General features: G+C 41.1%; 1 protein-coding gene across 6 annotated transcripts in view; it reads left to right on the top strand.

The window, feature by feature from the left end:
* The window catches only part of prdm15 (PR domain containing 15), an 80,461-nt gene that overhangs the window by 34,689 nt on the left and 33,289 nt on the right, over positions 1-12,483 (top strand). For 5 of the 6 annotated variants that reach the window (XM_072585713.1, XM_072585716.1, XM_072585715.1 and 2 more), the window contains exons 8-10: positions 1,967-2,059; positions 6,840-7,058; positions 8,246-8,393. In XM_072585713.1, coding sequence (XP_072441814.1) covers positions 1,967-2,059; positions 6,840-7,058; positions 8,246-8,393 — 460 coding nt within the window. The remainder of the gene's footprint in view (positions 1-1,966; positions 2,060-6,839; positions 7,059-8,245; positions 8,394-12,483) is intronic. The other variant, XM_072585718.1, reaches the window with a different exon arrangement.

The raw sequence follows: 12,483 nt of genomic DNA, 5'->3' as shown, positions 1-12,483 counted from the left end.
CAGTGGTTAGCACTGCTGCCTCATAGTGCCAGGGACCCGGGTTCAGTTCTCGCCTCGGGCAACTGTCTGTGTGGAGTTTGCACATTCTTCCCGTGTCTGCGTGGGTTTCCTCCAGGTGCTCCGGTTTCTTCCCACAGTCCAAAGATGTGCACGTCAGGTGAATTGGCCATGCCAAATTGCCCATCATGTTAGATACATTAGTCAGGTGTGAATGTAGGGGAATGGGTCTGGGTGGGTTGCTCTTTGGAGGGTCGGTGTGGACTTGTTGGGCCGAAGGGCCTGTTTCCACACTGTAGGGAATCTAATCTAATCTAATCTAACTGCTCTGTCATTGTGATATATGCCTTCAGTTGCCCAATGCCCAGGCTTTGGAATTCCCTCAGTGAGCTTTTCCACTGTTATTTCCTTTTTGAGATGCTGGTTTTATACTGACTACTTTAAACAGTTCCAAGAAAGAGTTATCTTGGACTCAAAATATTAACTTCTGTAGTAATTTGGTAGTACAACACTTAGGTGTTGTCAGGTAGGCTAGATTAGATTCCCTACAGTGTGGAAACAGGCCCTTTGGCCAAAATGTCCACACCGACCCTCCGAAGAGTAACCCACCCAGTCCTATTTCCCTCTGACTAATGCACCTAACACTATGGGCAATTTAGCATGGCCAATCCACCTGGCCTGCACATCTTTGGACTGTGGGAGGAAACTGGAGCACCTGGAGGATCTCAACTTCTGTTCTTGTCTCCACAGATGCTGTCTGACCTGTTGATTTTCTCCAGCATTTTTGATTTTCATTTCAGGTCTCCAATATGATCAAATTATCTCCTTATCTCACTTGGTCTTCAGAAGAATGAGGGGAATCTCTAGAAACCTGTCAAGTTCTAACAGGGCTAGATGGTGTAGATGCAGGAAGGGGATTCCCAATGGCAGAGGAGTCTGGGAGTCATGGTCTAAGGATGAGGTAGACCATTTAGGATTGAGATGAGAAGAAATTTTTTTTCTTCCAGCAAGTGGTGAGCCTGTGGAATTCACTACCACAGAAAGCAGATGAGGTCAGATTATTGTATGATTTTTCAGAAGGAGTTGAATGTAGCGCATAGGGCTAAAGTGTTCAAAGATTTAAGCAAAAAATAGGAACATGCCACTGAGTTGGATTATCAGTCACATTCATAATGAATGGCAAAGCAGGCTGAAAGACCTGAATGGCCTACCCCTATTTCTTTTGTATTTTAACGTAACGTAATCATTGTGTGTGAGCTTGTAGCCATCATCTCTTAAGTGAATTATTGTGGTAGGTTGCCAAGTGGCTCTTCCATTCATGCGTTGATTGTTGGAATAGTCCCACCTTTTCATGTTAGTTTTGTGCTTTTCCTTGCTGGAGCAGGAGAGCGGGAATAATCCTGATTTTATTGCTGGCATCAGTGCAGACAAAGGATGGTGTGAGCAACAATTCATCAAGGATCACCACGTGAGAGGCTCCTACAATTGAAGCAACCTCGGGAATAAGGAATATTTAAGATGCTACTTGCAGTGAATGCATATTGACTGCAGTGGCCATCATAATAATCATCTGTTAATGTCCTTACCGCTGAGCCAGGAGGCCTGAGTTCAAATTCCAACTACTTCAGATAAGCAAAGTAGCATATCTGAACATATTGTTTTTAAAAAATCACCAGGAAAATCCTTTGCTACAGAATAAAGAGGGCTATTTAGCACACTAACTTATCCATTTAAGAATCTCCATTCTCCCCCATTTCTTAAATAAGTGTAGGATTTTGCCTTTGGTATTCTACCTGATAATACTCATACAAACCATTTTGCAATGTTTAATTATGTTACATGCAATACATTACACTGATGTTGATGCACTCCATGTATGGTGACTGTGGCAAATCTTGTCCTGATTCCCTGATATTTATAACTTTAGTATTTTCCATCCTGTCTTATTTTGCTCTTTTTCCAATAACAGATAAAGAGAGTGGTGCATTCCATGCAGTGGACCCAAACCAATGGTTTTGTAAAGTCTGTTCTGCTGTATTCCAAGAACCTCAGCTTCTCACAGGTGAGAGCAGTCACATTTTGTCTCTATACTGAGTAGTTGGCTCCAGGAATTGGTGATGTAGCCTGATTGAAACATGGCAAAATAATCAGCTAGAAAGGGTGGATGCTGGTAGAAAGTTTCCTGTGTCTGGGGAAATCAAGAATATGGGATTAGAGTCCCAGAAAACTGTGTTGGCCACTTGGGACTGGAGTGAGGAGAAATTTCTTCACTCAGGTTTGTCAATCTTTGGAATTCTCTACGTTGGGGATTTGTAAATGCTTTATAGTTATCTTTAAAACCGAGTTTGGTAGTCCACCAGGGAAATTAAGAGACATGGCAACGATCGATGTTAGGCATGATCTTAACTGAGTGGCAAAGTGGACTCAAAGGGTAAAGTAGACAAGCAGGAGGCTAGAAGAACAGAGCAAGCCAGGCAGCATCAGGAGGTGGAGAAGTCAACGTTTCAGGTGTACCCTTCTTCAGGACAAAGCTCTGCTCCACTTGCCTCCATTTGGAGAACTGGCTTGCAGCTGAAGGCGTCCCTTTCCCAAACATGTGGAGGACCTCTACTATTAAATTAGATTAGATTTCCTACAGTGTGGAACAGGCCCTTTGGCCCAACCAGTCCACACCAACCCTCTAGTGAGTAACCCACCTACACCCATTTCCCTCTGACTAATGCACCTAACACCATGGGCGAATTTAGCATGGCCAAATTACCTGACCACATCTCATGCAACGCAGAATCCACCAGCTCAACAAACAGTTTCTTGGTTTCATACCAGATATAAAAAATTGGAAGTTTGCAAAACTCTGCTCCACTCACCTCGAGTCAGAGAACTTGCTCGCAAGTCTCTTCAAAGGGTAAAGTGGCTGATTTTATCTCCTGTTTCTTGGATTGTGAAGCAGTAGTGGTGGTGACATTGTGAGCAGTATTTCCAATAAAAAGCGTGCCTACAATTTGCAGAATTGAAATGAATAATATTCAATAAAAATAAAGATGAGGTCTTGCAAGTTGGACAAAACTAAATGGAGGATACAGTTGATAACTGTTGTTGAAATAGTTCAGGAAGTATCCAGTAGTAATGTGGCAATAATGGCAGAGAACTTAATAGTACTGAACAATATCAACCTATTGCCAAGTTATATTTTCAAATTTGTCACTTTAAATCAGGAGATTCAAAACCAGAAATTGCTGGAAAGGCTCAGCAGGTCTGGCAGGATCTGTGGAGCTAAGTCAGAGTTCACATTTCATGTTGAGTGACCCTTCCTCAGAATTGTTCTCGACCATGAATGTTAACTTTGATTTCTCTCCACAGAAGCTGCAAGACCTGCTGAGCTTTTCCAGCAATTTCTGTTTTTGGTTCTGATTTACAGCATTCGCAGTTGTTTCAGTTTTTAAAATGAGATTGTTGTACACTATCTGTGTTATGCCTCAGTGAGATTACACCTTCAGTACTGCACTCAATTCTACCCAAGCACTGGGAGTGATATAACAACAGATTGTGGGGCTAATATCCTGGTGTAAGGAAACAGAGTTTTGAGGAAACATTGAACAAAAAAACTTGAAGAATACACCCTTGAAAGGAGGTGAATGTGACAGCGCCTTATTGAAGTACACATACAATTCAATACAAAAAAGCCTTGAACATTAAGTTGAATGCTGACCAAAAGGGACAAGTGCAAACTATTAAAAGTCAAACTGGAAGCAGTGCCTTCTAAATATGTAAATAATAAAAAGGAAGATAATGAAAGAGTGGAGTTGATTAGGGACTAGAATGGAAACCTTGTTTTGTCAGCAGAGTGCATGGCTGGGGTGGTGATTGAGTACTTTATATCTGTCTTTATTAGAGAAGGGGATACTGTCAACATAGAAGTAAAAGAGGAGGCAGTAGTGATATTGGATAGAATACAATGAAATAAATAGGAGGTACTTAAAAGAGATGGTTCCCAAACTAGAAAACTCACTTCATTAGGATGGGGTATACTCCTGGTTAGTCAGGGAAATGAGGGAGAAAATTGCAACCTCATGGGCCACAATCTTGTAATTCCATATCAGTATTGAGTTTGTGCTAAATATCTACAGAATTATAAATCTTTCTCCTTTGTTTTGAGCAAGATTGTTTACGATCAGCCGAATGAAGGCAGTTATAGACAAAACTCCAGGAGAAAATTAATTGCACTTTGAAAGTGTGGGCTAATAAATGAAAATCAGCAAGGATTTGTTAACGGTGGTTAATTTTGACTAACTTGCTTGAGCTCATTGATGACGTGATAGTGTGGATTGGTGAACATGGGGGTTGATGCTGTGCATACTTTTAATGATGTCACGATTAATTATCACAGAGAGGCCTTGTTACCAATAGCAAAACTTAAAACCCATGGAATAAAAGGCTAGTGTCAGTGTGGGTATGAAATTGACCAAGGGATAGAAAATAAGCAGTAGTGGTGCACAATTATTTTTCATACTAGTAACAACTTATAGTGATCCTTCCTGTATTAGGATCAGTTGCTGTCATATAATGGACAGTAAAATTTAACAGATATGTGCAGTAATGCATTTTGGTGGGATGGATGAAGAAAGCAATATAAGATGAAGGGCACATTGTAAAGGGTGTGCAGGAACCAAGATACCTGGATGTGCGTGCACACATATATATTGAAATTGTCTCACAAATTGAGGAGATTAATCCATATATAGCCAAGAGTCTTACATGCTATATGTGTAGAGAGGTAGAATATGAAAGAAATAAATTCCAAACCTTTATAAAACACTGGTTAGGCTGCAATTCTGTGCTTAACACTTTTGGAAGTATGTCAGGGCATTGGAGAGGATTCATTAAAATTTACTTGAATTCTATCAGGGCTGAAGGACTTCAGATATATTAGAATTAGGTTTTATTGTCATGTATACTCAAGTATAGAAGTACAGGAGTACAGTGAAAAGTGTACACATGACACCATCCAAGGTACAAAGTACCTAATTACCAATCCTAGGCACTAAAATAGATTAGATACTAAAATAAAGAAATAAATAAAAATTTAAAGCTAAAATCTATGCAAAAGAATATTCTGTTTGTATGTATACTTCAATAAGCAGCTGTCCCATTCACCTCCTTTCTTGGGTGAACTTCTCAAGTTTTTTGCTTTCCTTGGAGCAATAATAGGGATATTTGACTGAAATATTTGTTCTGAATTTTGAATGGCTTTAAAATTTAAATAAGGAGGCAGGACAGTCGGTAACCAGAGGGAAATGAAGAGGGCACTCAGTACAGTGCACAGTCTCCACCACACACTCTGCTAACATTCCAGTTATACAGCCCTACCATGAGGCTTTGCGCTATCCACTTAATGCTTTGCAGCTACATGGCTGAAAAGAGATTCTTCTTTTGTTACTTAAAACCTCCATCTCGCTGAGCAGTTTTCACATCAATTCACAGAAAACCACCTGCGCTGAACATTTTTCACCAAGCTGCTGCAGTTTGGCATCCAAGTATAGTGGAAGCAGGTCTAACAGTGGCATTCATAAAAATGAATCCTAAGTTTGAAAGGAAAAATACTAAAGGGCTATGAGAAATAAGCAGAGAGGTGTAATTAATTGGACAACCATATCAAAGAGCTACTAACAGCACTTTGGACTAAATAGCAGCAGCCTCAGCTGTAACATTTATGATTGTACAAAAAAACTTAACAGTCAGGCTGAATACCTGTCTCATCTGAGCCCCAAAAGGTGTACCATCAGATGTTAACCTGTGGAAATTTCACAATAGGACCATAAGAGTTAAGAGCAGATGAAAGCTATTTGGCCCATCAATGAGATCATGGCTGGTCTGATGATTTTAAACACCATTTTCCTGCTTTTTCCCCATAACCCTTGACTGCTTTAATGTTTAAAAATCTATTTATTTCAATCTTGAGTATATTTAATATAGCTGTTTGCCCTCTGTGGTAAAGAATGCCACAGATTCATTACTCTCTGAGAAAAGAAATTTCTCCTTATCTCTGTCTTAAATGATTATTTGAGATCTTATTTGAGATTAAATCTCTTATTTGAGATTATTATTTCTGGTCGAAGGCTCTCCCACAATATCCTTACATGCAATATTTTCTCAAAAGTCTTTTGGAAATCTGAATACATTACACCTACTAGTTCCACTTTATCTGCTCTGCTTGTTACCTCCTCAAAGAATCCGAATGATTTCTCGGGGCATGATTTCCTCATTGTGTAGCTGTATTGACTCTGTTTGACTAAATTACGTATTTCTAATGCTCTGCTATAACATCTTTAATAATAAACTCTTAACATTTTCCACACTGCACCTTTGTCGAATCTATAGCTGAATTAAATTTGGCACCAACTGGTATTAATTCTGAAATTAGAATTTGGAGTTGGGACAGATGCTTAAAACAGGAAGTACTGGGAAATCATCAGGTAGATCTTGACCATATACATCATGTAAAACAGTTGATGGTGAATTGAGAAACTATTTAATGAAACTTCCATTTCTCTGGGTGTCAATGGAATGAGAAAAGCTTGACAGACACAAAATGAGCCTCCCCCCAATAGAAAGTAAGCACCTACTTTGTTAGCTTTTGAATAAGTCATTCTGCCAGCAGGCCTCCTGTACTTTTCCAACATTTTCTTGTTCCAATTTCAGACTAATAGCGTTCATAAGTTTCTTTTCATCTAACCTCCATGATAAGCGATCAGATATTCACCAGTAGAATGCCTTTGGGTATGGGTGCTTTCGTTTTTTTTTCCCCTCAATTATACACTTGTTAAAAATTTCGATTGCTGCAGACCATCTGATGAGCCATTTGGAGCAGGCGCAAGGAATGCCATCCCTTGTGAAAGATTTGACTCCAGCTAAAGTCGCAGGTTCTCTTGACTCTGATGGCCCAGACGTCATTGAAGTTGCTACAAATCCAGAACAGAAGCCCAGGGCCAGGAGGCCTCGAAAGCCAAAACTATGTAGAGAAGAGCCTGAGCCAGTGCCCATGGACCCAAATCATACTGCAGGTGTGGAATGTTAGAATATAAGTTATATCTGTCTTTACACAGTTTAACCTTTATACTGTCAATAATCTTTACATTTGTTTAAGTTTTATGTATAAAACCTGAGACTGATATAATTGGCATATTGGTTAAGTTTAACATTTGTTAGAACCAGTGGATTAGGAGAACTAGAAAGGAATCAGAGCACCCTCTCCACTTCGATTGTAACACTGCCCTAATGATGTTAATTAGGGAGATAGCTATTGTTCAGGACGCTGAGAGGAGTACCCACTTTACTTTGACTAAGGCTGTGGTATGTTCTTTAAATCCTCAAGTGCGGCTGTTCTCCCACTCCCAGTATTGCATTAGCTGTGCAACCCTAGATAGATGAACTCAAGTTTCTGAAGTGGAGTTTGAGCTGAGAATCTTTTGATTCAAAACATGAAAGCACCTGATATCCAGGGAGATGTTAAAGCAGAGACGAGAGGCTTGATAGTTTGGAAAAGTAGGCCAAATAGAGCTTCTATGGACTTGAACTCTACTTATTATATATTTTAAATCGATATCAAACAACAGGAGCATTGAACCAATTTTGGGTACTACTACACCTTTGGAAGGACATTAAGGCTTTGGAGAAGACATGGAAGAGATTTAATGGAATGGTCCAGAGATGAGTGAATACAGTCACTTGGATAGACTGGAGAAGCTGCATTGTTCTTTTTGGAGCAGAAAATGCAAGAAGGAGACTTTCCAGAAGTGTTCTCAAATGATGAACTATTTAGAGAGATACAGTAAATAAAGATAAACGTTTTCAATGGCAGCTAGATTGCCAAGCAGAGGGCACAGATTTAAGGTGGTCACAAAAGCGCCAGACATGGCATCAGAAATAGCTGATTTGTGGAGTTAGTATTTGGAACATACTTTCAGATAGGGTGGTTGTTTCGGATTCAATAATCGTCTTCAAAAGAGAATCGAATAAGTAACTTGAAGAAGAAAACAAATCAGGATATGGGGAAGGCACAAATAAAAGGGCTAACTGAAGTGTTCTTTGGAAGATCAAGTCCAAACATCATGGTCCCAATTCTGTACTATACTGTTCTACAATTCTGTTGGCTTGTAAGAGTGAAATCTTGATTCGAACTGTAACATTATAGCTTTAAAACCTATTACACTACCATTTCTCTAATCCTTTTGCCTGTATTTTCTTGCAGTGCCTGAGAGTGTTGTCAAAGCTCCCTCAACAGTTGTACCTTTGGAAGCACCTATATGTGAAGGAAAATTGGGTGAAGTGTTAAATCATGGAAAAATGTTGCGGAATGGCCGTCATCTACGTCCCAACTTGAGGCAAGTCCCAAGAAGGTGAAGATTTTATTTATTTGTGTACTTTCTCATTGCTTTACTATTCATCCGGTTGCTGCCTGCCAACACCTCCTGACTTTCTGGGGATCTTGGGACATCGGAATTCTTCTAATTTTGAAATTACATCAGGATGGTGAAGTCATGGACAAGGGAATTAAGCCTTGAAATCAAACTAGCTAATCAGATGAGAAGCTGGGTAGCAAGTCTTCAAACAAAGAGCAGTAAAAGTATGTAAATCTCGCTCAAAATGTAGTAGATTCTAGCTCAGCTAGTAATTCAGTTAGTTCCTCAGTTCTTTAGGATAGTCTTCGAAGCTTAACCATCTTCAGCTGCTCCATCAGAGATCTTCCCTTCATCAGGTCAGAAATAGGATGTTCGCTTATGATTGCACTATGTTAACCACCACTTACAACTACTCGGATATTGAAGCAGTCCATGTCCAAATACAGCAATACCTAGATAATATCTGTGTTTGAGCTGAAAAGTGGCAAATAACATTAGCACCTCAAGTGCAAGGCCATGGCAACGTTCAAGAAAAGAGAATGTCTATTGACACCCAATGACATTATCATCACTGAGTTTCACATCAAAATGCTGGTGGTTGCCATTAACCAGAAACTGAACTGGACAAGCCATGTAAATACATTGGCTACAAGAGCAGGTCAGAGGCTAGGAATCTTGCAGCGAGTAACTCACCTCCTGACTCTTCAAAGCCTGTCCATCATTTCCAAGGCACAATTCAGGAGTGTGATGGAATATTCCCCACTTGCTTGGATGAGTGCAACTCCATCAACACATGAAGCTTGACACCATCCAGGACAAAGCAGCACACTTAGTTGGCACCACATCCACAAATTTTCACTCCTTCCACCATTGATGCTCAATAGAAGCAGTGTCTACAAGAAACCTGAGAGAAATTCATCAAAGAGCCTGACTTGGAAATATATCACTGTTCCTTCATTATTGCTGGAAATCCATCCCTAATACGATTGTGTGTCTACTTATACCAAATGGACTTCAAGAAGGCAGCTCACCACCATCTTCTCAAGGTCACAAGGGATGGATGATAAGCGATGCCCATATCCCATGAGTGAACAAAAATACATGCAAATATAAGCAGAATGCATTTTGAGCTAAGGCACGTGGATATAGATCAGTTAAGATCCATCAAATAGAGGAGTTGGCTGAATGGTTGACTTTTTTTATAGAGTCATAGAGATGTACAGCATGGAAACAGACCCTTCGGTTCATATTATTTTTAGGTATTCCTGCTGTACCATGTAAGAGCTACTGGATATTAAGATGATTTGGGGCAAAACCATCGAGAGTAAGTGTTTGCAGCTTAACGAAATTTGGATCTGAATTGAGGAGATGAAACCTGAGGCAGTGAGACTGACACATCAGGGAGGGAGTAGGTTGCCTGGACACTTTGAAAAGTGACTACAGGGAGCTAGATTGGAAGCTGAAGAGCAGGACAAGTAGAGTAGTGATCTCAGGTTTGCTACCGGTACCACGAGACAGTGAGGTGAGGAACAGTCAGCGAGTGCAGCTTAATACGTGGCTGCGAGGCTGGTGCAGGGGAGAGGACTTCAGATACTTAGACCATTGGGATGCCTTCTGGGGAAGGTGGGACCTGTATGTAAAGGATGGGTTGCACCTGAACTGGAGTGGCACAAAGGGGAGATTTGTTCATGTGATTTGGGAGGGTTTAAACTAGTTTGGCAAGGGGGTGGGAACCAGAGCTATATATCTGAGAGTGGGGGTAGTTGTAGATGGGGCTGTGACAGGATGCAGTGAATCTATTGGGAAGATTTTTTAAGTGAAGAAACAAAGGGATTAAAGTGTGTCTGCTTTAATGCAAGGAGTGTCAGAAATAAGAGTGATGAACTTAGAGCATAGATCTGTACTTGGGACTATGATGTTGTGGCCATAATGGAGACGTAGATTTCACAGGGGCACGAATGGTTGCGAGATGTTCCAGGTTTTAGAATGTTTAAAAAGAACAGGGAGGGTGGAAAAAGAGGAGAGGGTGTAGCATTGCTCATCAAAGAGTGCATCACAGCTACAGTAATGAAGGTTGTTGAGGAAGGTTTGTCTACTGAGTCAGTATGGGTGGAAGTTAGGAACAGCAAGGGAGCAGCCACCTCATTGGGGGTTTTCTACAGATGCCCTAATAGCAGTAGGGAGATTGAAGAGCTCATAGACCGGCAGATTTTGGAAAAACGCAGATGTAGTGAGTTGCAGTTGTTATGAGTGACTTCAACTTTCCCAATATTGACTGGAACCTCGTTAGTGCAGATGGTTTGGATGAAGCCGTTTTTGTCAGGTGTGTTCAGGAGGGTTTCCTTACTCAGTATGTAGACAGGCCAACGAGGGGAGAGGCCATTTTGGATTTGGTGCTCGGCAATGAGCCAGGACACGTGTCAGATCTCACGGTGGGAGAACCCTTCGGTGACAGTGACCACAACTGCCTCACATTAACCATAGCTTTGGAAAAGGAAAGGAGCAGTTCCTAAGGGAAGATGTTTAATTGGGGAAAAGAAAATATGACGCTATCAGACAAGATTTGGGAAGTACAGATTTGGAACAATTGTTCCACAGAAAAGGCACAACAGACGTGTGGAGACTCTTTAAGGAGCAATTGTTGTGAGTGATGCACAAATTTGTTCCTCTGAGACAGGCAAGAATGAGTAAGACTAAGGAGCCTTGAATGATGAGAACAGAGGACCTTCTTGTCAAAAAGAAGAAGGCAGCTCATGTAAGGTGCAGGAAGCAAGGATCTAGCACAGCTTTAGAGGATTACAGGCTTGCTAGAAAGGAGCTCAGAAATGGACTGAGGACAGCCAGTTGGGGGCACAATTAAGGCTTGGCAAGAAGGATTAGGGAGAACCCAAAGGCATTTTACTCCTACGTGAGGAATAAGAGAATGATCAGGGAGAAGTTAGGACCGGTCAGGCATAGCGCAGGCAACCTGTGCGTGGAATCTGAGCAGATAGGGGAAGCCCTAAATGAGTTTTTTGCTTTGCTTTTCATCAAGGAAAGGGACCTTGTTGTGAATGAGAACTTTGAGCTGCTGGAAAACAGGCTTGATTGATGAAGTTGATGTGCTGGAAATTTTGGCAAACGTTAAGTTTGATAAGTCCCCAGGACTAGAGCAGATTTAACCTAGGCTGCTCCAGGAAGCGAGAAAGGAGGTTGCTAAACCGCTGGCGAGGATATTTGCTTCCTCATTCTCCACGGGAGTCGTACTGGAGGATTGGAGAGGGATGAATGTTGCTCCTCTTTTCAAGAAGGTGAATCGGGAAATCCCTAGCAATTACTGACCAGTCTGTCTTACGCCTGTGGTCAGCAAAGTTTTGGAAAAGATTCTGAGGGATAGGATTGATGAGTATTTGGAAAAGCATAGAGTGATTAAAGGCAGCTAACATGGCTTTGTGAGGGGCAGGTCATGCCTCAAAAATCTTATTGAGTTCTTTGAGGATGTGACGACTCATGTCGACGAATGTCGAGCAGTGGATGTGGTGTATATGGATTTCAGCAAAGCATTTGATAAAATTCCCCATGGTAGGCTCATTCATAAAGTCAGGAAGTATGGGATACAGGGAGATTTGGCTATCTGGATTCAGAATTGGCTGATGACATAAGGCAGAGAGTGGTTGTAGTTGGAAAGCATTCTGTCTGGAAGACAGTATTGAGTGGTGTCCTGCAGGGCTCTTTTCTTGGGCCCTTGCTATTTGTTTTAATAAATGACTTGGATGAGGAGGTTGAGGGGTGGGTTCGTAAATTTACCGATGACACAAAGGTTGGAGGTGCCATTGATCGTATCGAGGGCTACTGCAGGCTGCAGCGCAACATAGACAGGATGCAGAGCTGGGCTGAGAAATGGCAAATTGAGTTCAACCTGGATAAATGTGAAGTGATGCATTTTGGAAGGTCAAACTTGAATGCTGAATATAGGATTAAAGATCGGATTCTTGGCAGTGTGGAGGAACAGAGCATCTCGTGCAGACTCACCTCCCTATCCAATTCATGTATTACCCATGGCTAATCCACCTAGCCTGTACACCCCTGGACACTATGGAAAATTTAG

This window comes from Chiloscyllium punctatum, chromosome 15 (genome assembly GCF_047496795.1).
Source record: "Chiloscyllium punctatum isolate Juve2018m chromosome 15, sChiPun1.3, whole genome shotgun sequence".
Classification (NCBI taxonomy): Eukaryota; Metazoa; Chordata; class Chondrichthyes; order Orectolobiformes; family Hemiscylliidae; genus Chiloscyllium; species Chiloscyllium punctatum.
This window is presented reverse-complemented; position numbering and strand designations above follow the sequence as displayed.